The sequence below is a fragment of the Acipenser ruthenus genome, chromosome 5, assembly GCF_902713425.1.
Source record: "Acipenser ruthenus chromosome 5, fAciRut3.2 maternal haplotype, whole genome shotgun sequence".
Classification (NCBI taxonomy): domain Eukaryota; kingdom Metazoa; phylum Chordata; class Actinopteri; order Acipenseriformes; family Acipenseridae; genus Acipenser; species Acipenser ruthenus.
Window position 1 is genome coordinate 51,869,520 of NC_081193.1, and position 22,150 is coordinate 51,891,669.

Consider the following 22,150-nt stretch of genomic DNA (forward strand, 5'->3'; position numbering starts at 1 on the left):
TCGGTAAAGCTTGTTAAACATTTGACTGAAATAAATTTACATAGGATAAACGTCGGTAAAACCACTCGCTGTTTTTTATTTTCTTACCAAAAATAAAAATTTAGAAATCATCCCTAGTTTGTGATATTTTTATACTTGCTGTCTGTCCCATCTATGTTCTACTCTGAATGGCTAGGGGTTGCTTAATAGGCTAATGTAGTTTCACTGTCAGTCATTTCATCCTGTTCTGACAGATCTCGTTGACTGAAGCAGCGCTAGAATGCTCTCATTCGTTTAAATGACTGTCAATTATCAAGACCTGCACTGCCTGTTCACTTTCATTTGCCAGCTACAGCACCTGTCATTCAAAGCACCTACATTTTTGCTATAGGTATATACAGTGACAGTTAGTTTGATTTGAAAATGGGGCACAAGAGGAAAACACTTAATGAGTATTGTGCACAATACCCTGAACAACGGCTGAAGTCTCCGCGTCAGAACGAAGCAGGCCCGTCTGCCAGCTGTGCTGAAGCAGGAGAGGGGTGGAGCTCACTCATAATAAGAAGTGCAAGTTGGTTCTGTTCAACTACCTAATGTTTTGTTCTGTGCATATTATTTTTACTTGTAAAAATGTATGCTATAAAAGTCTGCGTAATATACTTATGCTGCGATTTCTATGGTTTATTTTTTTAATTTGTGTAGGATCTTTATCTATACAAGGTATAATAGCTTCACTGTGACCAAACGTTTTCAATTAGAATGTTGGTAATCATGGTTTTGTTCCATGTGGAATATGATAAAGGGGTTTCGCTAAATGAGAAGTTTCTTTTTTTTTTTTTCAAAGAATAAAGGTCGATTTCACCCATTCTCTACTCGAATTAAAAAATAGATAGAAAAAAACCTGGTAAATTCTTTAAAAAATAAACGTCGATATTAATCGTAGATTTGGCAAAAAAAATAAATAAAATAGTAGCAAGCCTAACTATATATAATTCGAAGGTCCAAAATACTGTATCTGAAGCCAGATATGTCACATACTACTGAGGCAGTCATTTGTTGCAGGGATACACCAGACAAGGCAGGAGTCAGATTCCACTAATCTTATACCACTGGTTACAAATTACCCACGTGTGTTCCAGCTTTACTGGTAAAATAAGATTTACAGGGGTGTTAAAAAACTGTAAAACACTTTTACGTAAATCATTTTTTTTCTTTAAAATCAGAGCTCACTTTCTGAACTGTGTAACTGTTCAGAGGAAAATGCTATGATTTGTTTTCTCTCTCTACCCTGTTATTTACTGATCGATCAAAATAATGATAAATGGTGATGCTTTCCTTTATAAACATGCTGTGATGACAAAGTGTGTATTTTAAAAGTGTGAGATTGTGACTGTGCTTTTAGTACTAGTATTACTAGGAATATTATTTACAGTTATCTACCAACTGTGAAGTAAATGAAATACACAAAAATGTAAAAAATAAATAGCATGTCCACCCATACTATTGAGCTTCCCATATTCTTGCAACTACTGATACCTTTGTACTCATAACAAGAAACAGAGAAGTCTAAAATTAGAGCCATGAGTATCATAAAGTAGATTACCATAATCTACATTCAATATCAGTGTAAAAATGTTAGCATATCTCCAAATAATGAATCAATCATTTTGATAAAAAGTTTGATCAAAATTGGATAAGCTGTGCTATAAAGAAAACTTTATAATGTGATCAATTGCACATCCGCTACATCCCTATTACATATTGGTCTACACAATACTCTTAGTTTATTAAGTTTGTATTTTTATTATTATTTGTATTAACAGCAACAAAAATAAAATATAAAAATTATATTATGTTGTTTTTTTGGCTGACATATTTATTAATCATTTACAGATGATTCCATTATGATAAATGAAATATTGTGCTTTTTGCAAATGTGTTTTTCAGATTAACCATGTGGATACCCTTCCATAACCCATAAAAAAATAAAAATAATGTCTTGTATAACAGGGCGATTTTTTATGTATGAAGTCAAGGGGGATCTGTTGAAGTAGATGTAAAGTGAAGTAAAATTCAGGAGGTATTTACAAAGCACAGCAGCACCAAAATTGACCTGACCACATGCAACCACATACCAAAAAATAAGCAGACTATCTTTATTTCCACTTTCATATCAAATCTGAGAAATTGTCATGGCATCCCTATGGTACCAGTTTAGTTTAATTCTACTGTCCTCCAAATATAAATCTGCTTGCTTGCTTTACCACAGCAAAGACTGAATGAATCTCTCTAAAAATAACAATGGTCTTACATTACTTTTTTACAGTGTTATATATTCTCTCTAAACTACTGTGCATAAATATTTCATTTTTGCTTAGCAGCTCAAAGTTTACAGTCTGACTATAGTCTCAAAATGACATTCGATCATGCATGATTTGCATTGAGCAGGTTTCCACTGATATAGGTGCATTTTAGTAACAGCAATGGTGGCTGGTTGAGTTGTTTTCAGTGTTTGATAGAGTATATCCAGATTATCCTGTGTTTTGTTTCTCAAATCAAAAATTGATACATTTCTTACACCAGAAAGTTATTCGAGGCCCTTTGCATAATTTTTATGTTGGCTTTAATAAAAAGTTTCTCATTGTTAGTTAATATAGTTTTTTCTTCAGGTGAATGTTTTTGATGTTGTAAACATTTTAAATGGTACATAATTATGCCGAGATGGGAAGTAAATGGTAATGTACTAAACATTTACAGTGCAGACTTTTTTTTATAATAACTGCCAAATAAAAAGCAAATACGTGCATTTTCGAAGAGATTCTGTGCATCACTTGTAATGAAGAATTTAAGAATTACTGTTTAGTAGTCTGTAAACTGTTGTGACATAAAATATACAGTAAATAAATGAGGGGTGGGGTGTAAATCAGATTATTGCCTTTTACTGTAACCATAGTACCATAGTACTTGAGCTGAAACCTTCAGACAGAAGGGGTACAGTTTTAAAAAAAAGGCTGAAAACCACTGCTCTAGATAGGTCATAATAAACTGACAGATGGTCTATACATTTAAACGGAGTACATTAATTTACTGTAAAAGGTTTGGCTAATTGCAAACTGTTCACATTACATTAAATCAGAAAACACTACATACTTACCAGTTACTAGTATATGTAAACCCAACAAATGGTAAATGATGGCCAGAGAAGGCAGTGTGTGATGGTGGGGGCATTGTTTCCTGAAGAATAAAATACAAGAAAATAATACAGTAACATTTTCATACGTTTCCCTTTTAACACTGTCCTATTTAAATGTGTGTTGGAAAACACAAGGAGTTATACAGAAAGAGCTCTAAGATAAACACATAATACAAAACATTTTTATTTTCTTCTACGGCACTGAAAAACATACTATATATATAACCACTATCACAAAATAACCCAAACTACAGTATGTGCATAATCATCATAATACTGTACCTATTTGCACGTTAGGTATTTAAAATCATGACTACTTCCTCTAGGTGGTCAGGATACTGCAGTTTTGTGGATTAAAAACCACCCACTCAGCCTTCTTGTCCCTTGATACCTCCATCCCCACACACACACACACACACATACACCTCTAGGAGGAACTCAAGTGTTAAATTCTATTTTTACAAAAATAAGTTGTAGATAAAAGAGAACAGTTCACATACGGAATTCTTTAAACAATCATCATCTACGTCAAAGTTGGACGTATCGGTAGGACTGCTGACTTCAGGGATATAAGGTGCCTCACAGTTTCGGATGTTGTCCCAGTCAATGCCAACAAAAAATGGGTGTTTCTTAAAGTCCTCAATGCCGTTCTGGCCAAGCCGGTGTTCCCTGCTGCAAATAAGCCTTCGGATCAAGTCCTTGGCATTTTCAGATACGTCCATTAGTTGTACAGGAAACTGAAATCTCTCCTAAAAACAGAAGTAGCAAATATCAATAGTAGTACTAGTAGCTGTAGTCTTATTAACTGAAGAATGACTGTATGAACTGTAGTTATAAAATTAAACTCCTAAGAACCCTGTTTTTTTAATTAAATGGGAGGACAGAAATGGTCAATAAAATGTAGAAAGATCTGGTAATTGAGGTGTCAATTCAGGAAAATATTTTGCTAGGTAGTGGGTCAAAATCCTAGAAAAAAGCATGAGCAGTGACAGCTCTTGAAAAATTATTGAATAAAAAGCAAACTATTTGTAGCTTTTGTATCTTAATATTATATTCCTTAATACAAGTCACCTTTTGTAAACATAATAAGAAATATACAGTGCGCCTATGAAAGTGTGTTTGTAAGCAGAATACATAAAACGTCAGTGCTATTTCTTGTTTTGACGATGGTATATTGTGAATATCAAACCTGATAGCAAAGGCACGTGAATTGAAGGGGCTGCCCAGGGTAAACTGTTTATTAGTAACAGGGATAGAATCTGCTAGCTCTCCGTTACCATCACTGTCCAACAACTAAGGCACACCAGGGCAGCAGTGTGGAGTAGTGGTTAGGGCTCTGGACTCTTGACCGGAGGGTCGTGGGTTCAATCCCAGGTGGGGGACGCTGCTGCTGTGCCCTTGAGCAAGGTACTTTACCTAGATTGCTCCAGTAAAAAACCCAATTGTATAAATGGGTAATTGTATGTAAAAAAATAAATAAATAAAAAAATAATGTGATATCTGTACAATGTGAAATAATGTATAATGTGTTATCTTGTAACAGTTGTAAGTCGCCCTGGATAAGGCGTCTGCTGAGAAATAAAATAAAAACATAATAATAATAATAATAATAATGATCTTTTCAAACCAATTCATAAGTACAAACAGCCAAGTAAATGCAATATTCTTGACAACTGTCTGACTAACAGCAAATTAACATCCCGTTTACTGCCTTGTTTTTTTTTAGGAATAGAATATAAATGTTCTCCTTTTCTGGCCAAAAAAACATCCCAAGAGCTTTATCCAGTGAGAAAAATTTACCAATCAGTTGCATGCAGAGAACACTGCTTAGTGCTCCCTCGCAAAGTAATTTATGATTTAAGATACTGTTGCATTTAAAAAGGGAGTGATTTGATTTATGTTACAGAAGAAAAACAACTCCACATGTGTGTTAAGAATACTTTATATTTGTTTCACAAGAACCAGCCTTGTCAGTATCTGGAAGTTACAGTTAGCATATCACTTACTTTGTGGTTCATTATTTTGCCATATGTCTCCACTAAAGATTCTGCATAAAAGGGAGTTTCTCCATAAAGCATTTCATACATGCAGACGCCCAGGGACCACCAGTCACACTCAGGACCGTACTTCCCCTTGCCATCCTCCATCGCTTGTAAAATTTCAGGGGAGATGTAGTCTGGCGTTCCCACAGCAACTGAAGACTGAACCTGCATTGTGGAAAAGGATATCAATTTGAGATGTTGGATTTTAACTTTAGAATATGTGTGCAAGGACTGTAACTATTGTATCCTAGGCATTTGTTGCCTATGTTACCTCACTCTTACCCCAAGCTCACTACATCAAAAAGATCAACAAGCAGCATGTCCCGCTAGTGCAAAGGTACCACACATTTTTACTGCAGTAAAAAAAGAGTGGGTGGACCATTTGTTATTTATTTTAGTTTGTTCACTTAAGACTGCCAAGACTGGTACAAAAGTAGATTTTTTTTTTCTATTGGCAGTCAACAATGTAGAAACACATTCTGAATTTATTATTTCTGCCTCAATTCTTGTTTGCAGGTGTATGCACTGTTAATTGGACTATCACCAGAAACACACATTAATGATAAGTATTACATCATGAAAACAGTAACCTTTCTAAAGTTAAAAAAACATTTGTCTGTATTCTCCCACACTTACTGTTCCATCTTCCATGAGTTTAAGGCAGGAACCAAAGTCTGCAAGCCGAATGTGTCCATTCATATCCATGAGAATGTTATCTGGTTTGATGTCCCTAAAAACAAAATTATTAAGTATTACTCTGACATTACTTCTCACCAGGGATGCTAAAACTCTGTTGGCTGCAGGAGGATTTTCTATCTTGCCAGATATTTCTTGTTTTTATATTTTGTGGGGAAAGTCCATTGTAGAAGTGAACGCCGCTTTCTGCAGCGTACATGACAGCATACACATTCTCTTTCTACTAAATTGCTGTTTCAGCCGCGTGCATTATGAATGACTGCAGATGCTACCAATCAAATTGCTGTTTCAGCCGCGTGCATTATGAATGACTGGAGATGCTACCAATCAAATTGCTGTTTCAGCCGCACGCATTATGAATGATTGGATAACCTACCAATCAAACTGCTGTTTTGGCTGCACACATTATGAATGATTGAAGATGCTACCAATCAAACTGCTGTTTCGGTCGTGTGCAGTATGAATTATTATTATTATTATTTATTTCTTAGCAGACGCCCTTATCCAGGGCGACTTACAATCGTAGGCAAAAACATTTCAAGCGTTACAATACAAGTAATACAATAAGAGCAAGAAATACAATAACTTTTGTTCAAGTAAAGTACAAGTTTGACAAACCACAATTCAATAATACAGCAGGTAATAGTGATAGTTACATCAGGATATGATTAAATAGTGATAGTTACATCAGGATGTGATTAAATACAAAGTACTACAGGTTAAAAACTTGGCAGATTACAGTATTCTGAAGTACAGGATTAAATGCAGTAAAATAGGGGCTGATAAGAGCAAAATAAAGCACATTTACATGAAGGGTGATAGTGTCCCAGGATACAAACAGAGGAGTTCTACAGGTGCTCTTTGAAGAGGTGAGTCTTAAGGAGGCGCCGGAATGTGGTCAGGGACTGGGCAGTCCTGACATCTGTAGGAAGGTCATTCCACCACTGCGGAGCAAGGGTGGAGAAGGAGCAGGCTTTGGAGGCAGGGGAGCGTAGCGGTGGTAGAGCTAGTCTTCTAGTGCAGGCGGAGCGGAGAGGTCGAGTGGGGGTGTAGGGAGAGATGAGGGTCTGGAGGTAGCTGGGTGCAGACTGGTCAAGGCATCTGTAGGCTAGTACAAGAGTCTTGAACTGGATGCGAGCGGTGATCGGGAGCCAGTGGAGCGAGCGGAGTAGTGGAGTAGCGTGGGCGAAGCGAGGCAGAGAGAACACCAGGCGGGCAGCAGAGTTCTGGATGAGCTGGAGCGGACGGGTGGCGGACGCAGGGAGGCCAGCCAGGAGGGAGTTGCAGTAGTCTAGGCAGGAGAGTACCAGGGCCTGGACCAGGAGCTGGGTAGCATAGTTGGTGAGGAAGGGTCGGATTCTTCGGATGTTGCTCAGGAAGAATCGGCAAGTGCGTGCCAGAGTGGAGATATAGAATGTAGAATGCATGCAGCAAGAGGCTGTACGTGTAAGCTGGAGTTTACTTTCTCGGTGTGGTTAAGACATGGACGTTTATACCAGGTGATAAACTGTTCTGAATTAAATTTTCTGTCCCAGTCAGAAACGGTAAAACTGTTAAATAGTCCCATTATGCTGCTGAATGTGCAGAATACCCTGACTGACGGCTGAAGTCTCTGCAACAGGACGAAGCGGGCCCATCTGCCTTGCCTTCCAGTGACTCTGAGTCCGGCTGTGCTGAAGCAGGAGAGGGGCGGACCTCAGACTAATAAGTGCAAGTTAGTTCTGTTCAACTATCTGATGTTTTGTTTGCCTGTTGAATATGATAAACGGGTTTCACTCAATGTTTCTCAATGACAATTTTTTAAAGCATAAAGGTCGATTTCAAGATCGAAAAAACACGGTCAAATCTTTTTTAAATAAATGTCGATATTAATGGTCGATTTGGCAAAAAATAAAAATCGAATAGTAGCAAGCCTAAATATATTACACTGTATTAGCTCCATTCAGAAATAAAACAATTTGTTTAATAATTCAGATTATGTGTTTATTAATAAATAGTAATCATAATGTTAATTCACAAGTATATGGAAAACTACAATGTGGTATGTAATTCAACACATTCAGCTGGTTTCATTCGACTTTATTAATGATCAGTTAAAATTCTCGGGTGATGCAAAACTCTTGGCCATAGCTGTTTATAACCTGGCCAGAATTTTCAGGAGAAGACTCCATCCTTTATCAAAGCTAAGCTCAGTTATTCTAACATTAAATTAATGGTGTCCTATGGAGGCTAGATAAAACTAGAAAACAATAGTGTTCCAATAACTGTTACTTATATAAGATTCCATACCAGTTTGTCTCAGTGATAATAATTCTCTTGAAATTTTGTGATTTCACATTTCTCACTAGTCTATGTTTTTTTCATTGTATATCATGATTTGGATGCGATATGATCAAGACAAAGATCAGTAATAAAAGCAAGAGCATTCATAAATTAAATTAAGTCGATGGTAGTTGGTAATAGTATTTACTGTAAGAATAGAACAGTCTATCAATGTTCATTTGTTATGAAAGGTAAGCTTAAAGTACACACAATGCATCTAAAATACTGAAATCATAATATTTTAACTACTGATACAAAATGTCTGTAGTTTTGGGGTAGGCTAGGCCCCAATCTTTGGACTCTGAAATTGGGATTAGGTTTGGCATCTGGTAATGGCAAGTCTAGATACTTAGTAGGATATAACAAGTGGAGTTAACACTATATATTTTAAATTAAAATAGTTTTTATTTAAATACCATTGAGTATATGGAGACCCCAATATACCTGTGCATTTATGTCTATTATTTTGAGTTGAACTAAGCCTGATTCACACATGACTAAAACTCACAACATTAAAACAGCCTCTTCAAAGTCACACAAAATATCCTGAGAAATTGAATTCAATGCAAACAAGGCTGGACTGTTTATCCTTGAGGAATTCCACAATACTATCTCCTCATTTTTCACAGGACCTCCTGACAAATTCCATAATGAAGTGATTTAATCCAATGTCAATGTCACTGTCACAGGGACGTTTGTTAAAACTGACAAGTATTTCTGAGGTGAAATGCAAATTAAAAGACAAATGGACTGCTTTGGGCTCGGACTGGCTATTCATTGGGCAAAGACATGCTGGCTATCTGTACTCAACAAGCGAAAGATAGTTTAACAGCTAACATCCAGGTTACTTAATGTTTCCATCACAGATACCACTGATTTCACAAAAAACTGGTTAAGAAAATTCTGTGTGTGTGGAGGTTCACTTAATTTATTTTTTTTTTTCCGGTACACTGTGTATGTGTTTTTCAGAAAGGATTAAGACCACCTTAAGTGTATAGTACAACATCTGAATATGTTGTACTATCATACATCCAATTTCGTGCATATACAAAGAACACATTTATAGCGCACACAAAATATTAATATTAAATAGTTTATTATATTTTTTTTAAAACGACATAGTGATCTAGCGGTTTCAGCACAAATGTGCCTTCATCAGCATAGCACATGAAATTCACTCAGGAGTTATATATTAGTTCCAATTAACAAGTCAAAAACAGTTTTTCAAACCGCAACAATCACTTTAACTTAATTAATGCATATACAAACATTTATCAATCATCCACAATTAATCACAAATTATCAGCTCCTGGTCATTAATACAATTTCATAATTAAACCACTAAAATTCTGAAGTGCTAAAATACATACAGGGAAGAACTCTGCTATAGGAAAGGGTTGTAATCCAATTCATAATTGAACCCGGAAAGGTACAAAGTATTTAATGTATAAATCCAAAAAGATTATCGTTGTAGAAGTATGTTTAAGTGATCACCACCTCGCTTTGGACAATGAACCTTCTCTATCCCCCAGAATCATAATGTAGACGGCGAGCCGTGTCCGGCTTGTATGTAATGTCTCGACATAGCGTAATCCATATTTTTAGTTCTATTGGCAGCTTTATGTTCTTTAATTATCTGTTTTAATGTTATTTTTGTCCTCCCCATGTAAGATTTTCCACATGGACATACTAGCATATATACAACAAACGTTGTATTGCCATGAATACATTGTTTTATCAGATAAAACAATTGCCACATTTGTAATTCCCTTTGGGCTGACCGCCACGCCATGTAATTTGTGATACTGTTTTTAAATTACTATGAACCAATTGATCTCTTAGATTACGAGCTTGTCTAAACACTGTTCTTGGAGGAGTCTCCACAAATTGTTTTAAAGTGTGATCACTCTGTAAGACATTCCAATGTTTTAATATAATTCTCTTCACATCTTGAGCTTGTGGTGAAAAATCAGTCATAAAAATTTGTGTCTTCAATTTATTTAACATTATAATCAGAATTAAGTACCTCATATCTTGGTTTAATAGCTGCACGATTAATTGCTCTATTTATGTTAGATACATCATAACCACATTCTAAAAAATGGTTTTCATTATTTCAACTTGTTTTTCATATTCTTTACCCTCATCACAATTACCTCTCAGTCTCAGAAATTGGCTGTAAGGTATACTGTTAATCAAATATCTAGGATGGAAACTCGAAGCTCTCAATAATATATTTCTATCTGTTTCTTTCCTATAGATTGATGTATGTAATAAACCTGAATCATCTTTATAAACATCCAAATCCAAAAAATGTACAGTGCCGAGAAAGTTTGTGAACCCCTTAGGATTTTCACATATTTCAAACTTAAAATGTTATTAGATCTTGATCTAAGTCTTAAAAATAGATAAAGATAACCTTATTAAACAAATGACAAAAAACATGATACTTTTTCAACATTTATTTATCCACAAATGATTCAACATTCAATATCCATGCGTGAAAAAGTATGTGAACCTTTAGATTTAGTAACTGGTGGCACCCCCTTGAGCAGCAATGACTTCAACTAAGCATTTCCTGTAACTGTTGGTTAGTCTCTCACATCGGTTTTGAGGAATTTTGGCCCATTCCTCCTTACAGAACTGCTTCAACTCGGTGACATTTGAGGGCATCCATTGACGGACAGCTCGGTTCGGTCCTGCCACAACATTTCGATGGGGTTTAGGTCCGTACTTTGACTAGGCCATTCTAAAACGCAGAATTTCTTCTTCCGCAGCCATTCTTGTGTAGATCTGCTTGTTTGTTTAGGATCATTGTCTTGCTGCATGATACACTTTCGGTTCAGCTTCAGCTCATGGACAGATGGCCTGACATCTCCTCTAGAATCTTCTGATACAATGCAGAATTCATGGTTATGTCAATGATGGCAAACCGTCCAGGTCCTGAGGCAGCAAAGCAGCCCCAAACCATCACACTTCCACCACCATGCTTGACGGTTGGGATGAGGTTCTTCTGTTCGAACGCAGTGTTTGGTTTTCGCCAAACGTTTCTCATTGAGGCCAAAAAGTTCTAACTTTGACTTGTGTGTCCAGAGAACATTGTTCCAGAAGTCTTGTGGATTATCTATGTGCTCTTTGGTGAACTTCAGACGGGCAGCAATGTTCTTTTTGAGAGCAGTGGTTTCCTCCTGGCTATCCTTCAATGAACACCATTCTTGTTCAGTCTTTTTCTGATAGTTGAGTCATGAACATTCTTGGATGTTACTCTGGGGTTCTTTGTGACTTCCTTGATGATTTTCCGGTTTGTTCTTGGAGAGATTTTGGTAGGATGACTGCTCCTGGGTAGAGTGACTGTGGTCTTGAAATTTCTCCATTTGTAGACTACTGTATCTGTCTGACAGTGGATTGGTGGAGCCCCAAATCCTTAGAAATGGTTTTGTAATCCTTTCTTTTGATCGTGGCATGACATGTTTCCACACACGAGTATGGTGAAGACCAAACTCACAAAGTTTCTGATCTTTATATAGGGTGGGGCCTCCCAAACTCAACCCTGAAGATCTACCTAATTATTTAAACATCCGATTCAAATTATCCCCATAATTGAGCTGATAAAACCAGGGGTTCATTTACTTTTTCACATATCCTGAATCTTAATTACTCATTGTTTGTCTAATTCATACATCATTGTGTTTCAAAAGACATGGAATTGGTTAATATAAACCCTATTACATATTCAAGAAAAGACTTGAATTTTGATTCAAGAAGGCTATCATGGTAAAACTATGGAATTTCCATAATTATCATTGGGGTTCACAAACTTTCTCAGCACTGTATATGTATTTCATAAAAATCCATAGTAAACTTTAGGCTTGCATCTATACTGTTCACATAGGTATAAAATTTATTAAGCTGAAGCTATGTTCCATCCCATATCATCAATATATCGTCTATAAATCGTTTCCATACAACAATGTGATTACCAAAGGATTCCTCCTACTCCCATTTACCAACAAACATTTGGAGCAAATGGGGATCCCATGGCTGTTCCCTTTACTTTTTGATAGAATTGATTTTCAAAAAGTAAAGTAATTATTTTGTAAAATGAATTTAGCTAAATCCAATAAAAAAAATGGGGGGGGGGGGGGGTAGTTCTGTCTTTCAAACTAAATTACATAGCCTGTAACCCTAACTCATGGGGAATATTTGTATACAAACTTTCTATTTCGAAACTTACTAACAAACGTTTTTGTTATACTTTCATTTTTGTAAGACAATTTATGACCTCCCTCAAATCCTTTAACCCTTTGCGGTCCATTTATTCAGCACGTCTCAGGCGCGTCAGGTCCAGTTTATTTTAGACGGGCTGTTTAAAAGTATTTTTTTCACAGTAAAACAGGTTTAAAAGGCACTCCATATCAATAGGACACTCAGTACTGCATCTCCAGCCCCGCCCCACCCCTTGTTCGCTGTATTTTTCACATACCTCTTCATAGTAGTGCATACTGATAAATCATCTCCTGATCACTTGTTTTATCACCATTTCCTCAATAATGCGATCCAAGTCATTATTTTATTACTATAACAACTCAAAAAAGCTCTGCAAATGTCTGTGATATTCTTTGAGCATTGGATGCAGAAGCAGCTATCTTGTTTGTTTATGTCCGTGTTATCTCTGTGGTGCCAGGGCTATCTGTATTTCTCAGATGCGCCCCCTTTTTTTCGGCTTCTCTCGGCTCCTATTGGTCTCACTCTGCCATTGAATGGTTTTCTCAGCTTTTTCCGGAGAAAAAACGACTAGAGACCTGCATTTTACGTCTTTTTGATGATGTCAGACAGGGTCCGACATTGGACCAGAAAGGGAAAATAACTGACATAGGACCGCAAAGGGTTAAGAATGATGGAAGCTGTTCAACTTTTTTTCTCAAATATACATCAACAAATTTAGACAAATGTTCAATTATCGAACCAGAACCAGAGACAATTGGCCTTCCTGGAGGGTTCTGCATATTCTTGTGTATTTTAGGCAATATATAAAATACCGGTTTAATTGGGGATTTTATTGACAAATTTAAATTCTTGCCTTCTTTCCCAATTATTTTCACATGCCAATTTAAAATTGTATTAATACATTCCTTAATTCAAATAGTTGGATCACAAGTCAATGATCTATAATATTCTGGATTCGATAACTGTCTTATTGCCTCTAATCTGTAATTATCCAAATCTTGAATTACTATGGCACCACCCTTATCTGCTGGTTTAATTTTAACTAGGGGTCTACTTAAATCGTGGTAAATTTACGTATTTTTCATGGGTATGTTGCGGAATAAAATTAGGATTTCGCAGACCTGTTTAAACATTAAATAAACCTAAGTAGACAGTATTTCAGAACACTATAAAGCCTAAAAATAGTGGTACTTGCTTCCTTACTAAAACAGAGTGCTGTCATTTGTTAAAGGCAAGCATGCAGCATCCCCCTGCAGTTGACTTGCCCAAACATTGAGACTGCACGTTCTGCATCCGCTTAACTGGTTGGAAGTTAAGGCAAAGCTTTGCCGAGTTATACAGATGTGGAAATCAATTAGAAACAGCCCAAAAACTTGGTTACACAAGGGCATGTTATTTGTCCCATCCAATTATTTATTTTATTAGTACCGAGTCAAAACAAAGAAAACATGGCTATTCGGGTCTAAAATTCCAACTGCGAAAAAGTAAGCAGCAGGTTGAAGCGAGGTGGCTGTGCTGGATCGTTTTAGTACTGACTTAACTTGCAGGCAGGAATACTTTTTGTCTGGGCTGACTTTCCAGTTTGGTTTCTGAAAGCTGTATATTTTACGTTCTGTTCAGCAGCCTCTGTAGTAGCCTTTTGTTTAATGTGTGATTCTGAAGCTAAATAGCGATTGCTCGTATTTTCTCCAAAGACACATTAAGATATGCAAAACAATTACCTCAGTCTGCATGTACAGTTTCTTTGGGAAATATCTTGAAACGATCATCAGCCGAAATATACTTTTTTTTTGTCGTCCATTTCTACTATTTTACCTCCAATACTGAAAACTAGATTTTAGCAACCTAAATCAAAACAATGCAGCACCAACTTTGTCCCACCCCATACTGCACAGTACAGGTCACATAAAAGCAGTAAAAATGCACTGATAGGCTGATTAAAACTTTGTCATTTCAATAGTAAACAAGAACGTTAACTGCTTTGGAGAATTTATTTTGTAAATGTTACTTGTGGACGTTTTTTTGTTAGTTTTTTGCTTAAGTGCAATGCACACGAAACGGTGAAGGAATCAAAAAGGGCTATCTACAGAAGGAGGATACGTAGTTTGCGTCACTTGCGTTGTGCAGTAGTTCATTTAACGAGGTTTCTTTTTTTTCCCCTCTCCGTACTTGTTTGTATGCATTGGCCCCTAAGAGGTGAATTTCGCGGTGACCCCTCAATTTCACGATTTAGGAAATCGCGATTTAGGTAGACCCCTAATTATAACACCATTAGCTCTATAAGCTGTCTGAGAGCTTGAATTTCTTGCGGACTGCAATTATTTTTGACATAGCATTGTTTTAGGGTTAGCATTAGGTAGAAATAAAGAGCGGTGTCTACATCCAGATGGTTCCCTTATAATTTCTATATTACATCATCTGAAGTCAAATCGCAATGGGGGGGGGGGGGGGGGGCTACATTCCTACACACACAACTTAAGACAAAATCTAGTGCTTTAGAATTTAAAATATAACTAAGAACTATAACTATTCTCTCCCCTAAATAGCGGTTTATACTAAATGGGTTTTATATGAACAGGGGAACCGTTCAGCTTTCCCAGAACAAAAACAAGCATGAAAGGCCAAACCAAACCAGAAGTTTGGAATGAAATCAAGTACAAAAATGGTTGAGATTAACCTCCATTGCTGTTTATAACATTTGAGAGAGAGAGAGAGAGACTATCACCATCGCTCAACTAAAATGATCAAATTTCAATTTTGTGCGGTATTTAAAAAAAAAATAAAAAAAAAAAATATATATATATATATATATATATATATATATATATTATATATATATATATATATATATATATATATATATATACACACACATACATACATACATACATACACACACATTATTATTATTTATTTCTTAGCAGACGCCCTTATCCAGGGCGACTTACAATTGTTACAAGATATCACTTTATACATTATTTCACATTATACAGAAATCACATTATTTTTACATACAATTACCCATTTATACAGTTGGGTTTTTACTGGAGCAATCTAGGTAAAGTACCTTGCTCAAGGGTACAGCAGCAGTGTCCCCCACTGGGGATTGAACCCACAACCCTCCGGTCAGGAGTCCAGAGCCCTAACCACTACTCTACACTGCTGCCCGTATTGACTGGGATTTTGGTAACTATAACAAATCATACACACCTATAAAGACAGCGATTTAAACAAACAAAGTAACGTGTGCCACATTATCGTTGAATCTGCATTGTATGACCTTACAAAATTACAGTATAAGGTTACAAATCACAACTGAGCTGTTTTAAAAATGAAAGCTAAGTCCAGCACGGTACCTCTACATTTAAAAGATTCACGGAAAGCATTACACTAAATGGTTTGCTGTATGCTCGCACCCTGCCTTTTTTCTGCATTATTAAATGCTGTACAATTTTGAAGAAATTAACTAAGTAGTAATAACAGAATAAGGGATATCAACCAAGAAAAAAATATTAGTTAGCTGTGTGTGTAAGTTACAAGAGACAAGTGCCCCAGTCCCTGCCGATGAGAAACATCCCCATAACACGATGCTGCCACCACCATGCTTCACAGTAGGGATGGTGTTCTTTGGGTGATGCGCTGTGTTGGGTTTGTGCCAAACATAATGCTTTGCATTTAGGCCAAAAAGTTCCATTTTAGTTTCGTCAGACCACAAAACTTTTTGCCACATGGCTACAGAATCTCCTGAGTGTTTTTTTGCCTACTTCAAACGGGATTCAAGGTGGGTTTTCTTGAGTAATGGCTTCCTTCTTGCCATCCTACCATACAGGCCAGATTTGTGGAGTGCTTGGGATATTGTTGTCACATGCACACTTTGACCAGTCTTGGCCATAAAAGCCTGTAGCTCTTGCAAAGTTGCCATTGGCCTCTTGGTAGCTCCAGTTTGGAGGGACGGTCTGATCTAGGCAGGGTCTTGGTGGTGCCATACACCTTCCACTTCTTAATAATCGTCTTGACCGTGCTCCAAGGGATATTCAAGGCCTTTGATATTTTTTTATACCCATCCCCTGATCTGTGCCTTTCAACTACTTTGTCCTGGAGTTCTTTTGAAAGCGTCTTGGTGCTTATGGTTGAGTCTTTGCTTTGAAATGCACTACCCAGCAGAGGGAACCTATAGGAAGTGCTGAATTTATCCTGAAATCATGTGAATCACTACAATTTAACCCAGGTGAAGGCCACTTAACTTGGTGTGTGATTCTGAAGGCGATAGGTTACACCTGAGCTAATTTAGGATTGCTATTACAAGGGGGGTGGACACTTATCCAACCAAGCTATTTCAGTTTTTATTTTTTAATTAATTTTCTACAAATTTCTAGAATATTTTTTTCACTTGGGGTAGGATGTGTAGGATTATTTATTTCTGGGCGACTTACAATTGTTACAAGATATCACATTATTTTTACATACAATTACCCATTTATACAGTTGGGTTTTTACTGGAGCAATCTAGGTAAAGTACCTTGCTCAAGGGTACAGTAGCAGTGTCCCCCACCCGGGATTTAACCCACAACCCCCTGGTCAAGAGTCCAGAGCCCTAACCACTACTCCACACTGCTGCCCATTGGTTCCCTCAGTGTCTGCAGATGAGGTCACAAGAATAGTACTGTAGGTATAACTACATTACCTCAAATACTGATTATTAATTCCTCTTCAGGTATTGCCTCCCAAATTATGTATTTTTTTATGACAATAAGTACTGTTATAGCAAGCAAATTTTAAGGAATACAATAAAGTCTGATCTATTAAACAGTATATATGATGTATCTAATTGCAATTATATATTTTTGCATTCACTCAGAATAAATCAATCTATGGATCTAAATGTGTTTGTATAAAATGTAATCTAAAAAGAGGGATACCAGTTTTAAACACCAGTGGGAGCTGTGCATTACAAGAGCTTATCAAAGGCTGCTTCGCATAATCATCAAGAGAAATTAGGATGGATAAACCAGTTACACACAATAAACAAAATGAATTATTCTGGTGGGTGAAACGTGTATGCCAGACTGCATATGAATGTTTGTGATGGTCTCATCATTAATATCATCAACAACAATGTATGATTTTTGTTATACTGTAAGGAACATGCATATTACTGAATAGAATTTAAACATAACAGGTGTCAATACTATGAAAAGGTCAGTCAGTAGACTGGGAAATAGAATCACATAACATGCACAGGTTCATCAAAAACAAGCGACTCCCCAGATATTGCCTTCAACAGCTTTGACTGTGACACCCTCAATAACTTGTGCTACACAATGCCAATACCATGTTTTATCACAATTAGATGAACAATATATAGCTAAATTGTAACCAAGTAAGCTTGAAGTCCATTGTCAGAGTAATAAAACGTATTTTTGCACCGTTTATCGTAACTTGAAACACAGATTTTGTATTATTTGCCTCTTCATGTAGAAAGACAAGCAATCTGTTATTAAGCATTAGCACAACTAAGTAAACACATAGAAATCTCTTCAGATTTTCTAAAAATTGAAAGCAACCAACTGGTAATTATTGTAATGGCGCACTGACCTTTATATACAGCTGATCAATAGAAGGGGGTATTTAGAATAAATACTTTTTTATAAAAAAACAAGAATTGAGAGATCCTTCCCTTGTTAAACCGCTGATGGAAAACGTTTCAAAATCCTGACATTGGTGGTTTCAAGTTATTAGATCTTTTTGAAGCGGCACAAAGAAAAAAACAAATGTAACATCTAAGCAGACGATTAAAATGTGTAATTGTTTTAAAAAACGGAAATCAAAAAAAAGTCCCACATAAATGTAATATATTAAAACATTTGCCCAGAGTGGGCAATAAGGGCTATAATAATCTTAAAAAATGTTAAAAGGAAAATAACTACTTAATCTATGTACTGGATGTAACTTTCCATTATAATTCCACAGAATTAGTCAATACTGTTACTGTATTCTATGTTTTTGTATTCAGAAGTTGGTACAGTAGAGGAGCTTTTCTGCAGTTTTGACAGTATTGAACTACAAGACTGTAGAAATAGTTAATAGGTTTTCTGGTTTAAATAAATACATATATCAGTTATGCTTGCGCTTACTAAGCTATTTTACTTCACCTAGATCAAATATTACTTTACTTAAATACCCTTATTAGGCACAGCTGCACACATGCACACACACAACAGCAGCCAACATGGCAAAATAACAAATGTATGGCCTTTTGACAGTAATACAATACTCTGAAGCATTCCTATTTAAAAGATTTAAAAGCCATAACTGAATCAATAAATATGAATCAGTTGCTTCAAACCAGAGGTGGGTAACTTTAGGAGTTCAGGGCTGACTCTTGGCAACTTCTTTTTGCAACCTGGGATAACAAAAACAAAGCATTAAACCAAATGTTCCTTCAAAAAATACACCAATTCAGAAAGGTCAGTAATTAGAAATGTGGAGGGTACTGAACTGCCTGTCGACAGTTTAAAACGAGGAAATGTGAAAGGGGAGCAGCCATCTAGCTTGTATTGGTGTCACTCTCAGAAAAAATGCCCACACTTCAGTGAAGATGGCTGTGAGAAATGTTTCAGCGCCATAGGGAATGCATTAGGAATGAGTGTGGATGACTTGAAACTGGAAACATGGGTACTGTTCTACTCCTTCATCCACCAAAGAGGTACTCACTCCAGAACAGGCTTAAAGTTTGTCTGATGACTTTTGGTTGACATCATTTATATCTTTAACTTAAGAACCAAACAAAATAAGATTTACTTTCAATAAGGTACAGCACAGCAGGGTTTGACTTAAAGGCTTGTCCGTTTGCCCTGGGCAGTCAAAAACGTAGTCTTGTATAATGAAAGCTGACACTTCCTGTTGTGGTGTGGGCCAGCATCTATACAGTGGTACAGTAGCTAAAGATCATGGAGATGCTGGGAACCAGTGAACACCACTTCTGCAAAGTACACACTGTAGCAACATACATCTTGTGTCTTACCAATCAAATTGCAGTTTCAGTCAGCTGTGCACAGTACTATTATGAGATGTAGATGCATGTACATCTAAGCGTTGTGGGATGAATGGTAACAGTTAAGCATGTTTTACATTTATTTAGCTTTCCTGAAATTCAAGTCAAGTAACATGTATAAAAATATTTACTGTCCAAGTTTCGTAGCTTTTTTTCAAGTGGCCTATGTGCAGACCAAACCCACAATTGAAACTAGGGATGCACTGTTCATTGGATTAGAATATACGCCGATTATTAATAAAATACCATAATCTGTAATCTGCACTTCACTGCCATGATCACCAAATGTTATTATTATGATTATTATTATTATCTGCCCTTGAAAGCTCCATCTCAAATCTGTGATGTTACACTTCAGTTCATCATGGGGGTCAGTGTTTTCATCTCCAATCCACACTCTACAAATTGCCATCCCATGCTCCCGGTCTCCCAATCAATCAAGCAAACTCGGCATTGGACAGAGCACATTGCTGTGGGTGTGGCGGCTTGCGGCAGGAACTGCAATAGTATTTATAACTTTATTTTGTGTTGTGTTTTTTGTAAAGCTATGTGTTTGACACGAATATGTTTGATGCACATTACTGTTTCTTTGTAGCATATTTGTGTACTAAATTATTTCAAAATAAAACAATTTCCTGATGCTTGTCTTTCCTTTTATTATTTGTAGTAGTCCACTTGTTTTTCATGGTAAACACTGTATTTCATGTTTGAAATGTTAAATAGAAATGCAATTGGAGTAATTCAATACAATTTGTTAAAGTTTAAAACTTGAAAATGCAGATTTATAAAATGCCTCCGATACCACTATTTAGTAATTCCACCCATCAGTGAATGTATCAGTAAACAGGTCACTTGCTATTGATTTGCCAGTGTTTTGCTAAATTCACTTCTGACACAGTGTATAATCTATCAAAATACATACAGTAAGTAAAATGTGATGTGTTCAATTTAAAGCTTAAATAAATTGTCACGTGTCAAATTATTAATTTCAAGCTATGTGGTTTGCAGTGCTGTTCTTTAGAAACAAACTAAGAGCTACATATACTGTAGTACACTACTGTTCTTTTGCATACTAATTCTGTTTACATGTACCATCCGTAATATGTGTGTGTGTGTGTGTGTGTGTGTATACGTATGTATGTTGTGCTGCAGACAATCAGTTTTGTCCGCAGCACAACATAATCACAACATAACATAACATAATCTAATCCTGCACAATAATTTAAAAAAGGTAGAATTTTTTTTGGTTCAAAATAAACACATAAATACATTTACAATAAAAGTTAATAAAACACACAGAATGACAGTCATGCTTCTTCAGATTTCAGCATTATAAAATGGCAGTAAAGGCTGCTAAGTCATGCTAATGAATGTTCACATTGGATTGCATCTTCAGTGCTACCAGCTTCTGCTAATAGGGAGGTTGGTAAAAGGGTCAGAAGGTAAACTCCTTTAAGAAAGCGTTCGATCTGTGAATGCCATCTGCCAAGGAGTCTCCACAGAACACGCAAGTCCTGGAATCGGAGCTCTGCTCAGTGTTAATGCAGATTTCTGAGGCATCAAGTCACAAATCATTCTCTACAAAGTAGACAGATTCGAGTCTTCACATTTGCAAAGTTACAAGTTGCTGTAAATTAATACTAAGTGTTTAGCTTCAGTCAACATATCTCAGAATTGTGATACAAGTAAAAAGGATTCAAGTGGCATGGTCTAGGACAATTTGTTTAATGCAACACACCTTTTTCAGTCTAAGCATTTCTGAATGTACAACACAAAAGTGTATCGTTCTCCACCACACTGGTCAGCAGAATATTAGAGTGCCACTCTGCAACCCCAAATGCTCCTTTAGAGGATATAACTCTTCACCTGTTTAGAAAAAGCACATGGCACAGCACTGGCTCTTTTTGGCAATGAGTGCAAGTAAAGGCAATATTTCTGAAAGGAATACATCCATTTTTATGATATAAAACTAGAAAGAAACAGTGCTTGTCCTGAGCTAGTTTTTGTTCTTGCTAGTTTTAAACTGTCACAATTGTAACTGACTATGCACATACATCAAGTAATAGGGTACTCTAACAGGCACATACAGAGACTTTTCCGGTGTGTTATAAAACGTTCTCCATAACAGCATAATGATAATGGAAGCAATGGTACTGGATTTTAAAAACAATTGGACCATAATTTTAAGGAATTTTATTGGAGATCCCAGTTCATGTGTTCTAAAGACTAAAACACAAAAAGTATGACTGGACTTTGCAAAGCACAATCTAATGTCTTCCAAACATAATCCAAAAATCCCAAAAGCAGTGACATCTGAAATCACCTTTTTATCGTATCCTCTGAATGAGATCTCAGTCCATGATTTCTTTTTTATCTCCAATTGTTTATTTGTTCTATGCTTTAATTTCAGAGTACATTGAGACATTAAACTGCGTAAATTTCAATAAAAACTAGAAAAATTGAGGTGTTCTAAAACTTTTAAACGGTAGTGTATATGTGTGTGCATATGTGCATATATATATATATATATATATATAATGTCAGGTCTCAAGGTTTACCAGTGAAACTCATGGTTTTTCACACTTTTGAGACTTGTGTAACTGTCCAAGCATATTATTTCATTTTTTTTTTTTTTTG

At 36.2% G+C, this 22,150-nt stretch overlaps 1 protein-coding gene across 4 annotated transcripts in view; it reads right to left on the reverse strand.

Moving 5' to 3' along the window:
* LOC117403027 (serine/threonine-protein kinase MRCK alpha-like) overlaps window positions 1–22,150 on the reverse strand; it is a 228,762-nt gene that overhangs the window by 79,205 nt on the left and 127,407 nt on the right. For all 4 annotated transcript variants that reach the window (XM_059024320.1, XM_059024319.1, XM_034004851.3 and 1 more), the window contains exons 6-9: window positions 5,851–5,944; window positions 5,179–5,379; window positions 3,673–3,921; window positions 3,134–3,213 (exon numbers count right to left, since the gene is read on the reverse strand). In XM_059024320.1, the coding sequence (XP_058880303.1) occupies window positions 3,134–3,213; window positions 3,673–3,921; window positions 5,179–5,379; window positions 5,851–5,944 (624 nt within the window). The remainder of the gene's footprint in view (window positions 1–3,133; window positions 3,214–3,672; window positions 3,922–5,178; window positions 5,380–5,850; window positions 5,945–22,150) is intronic.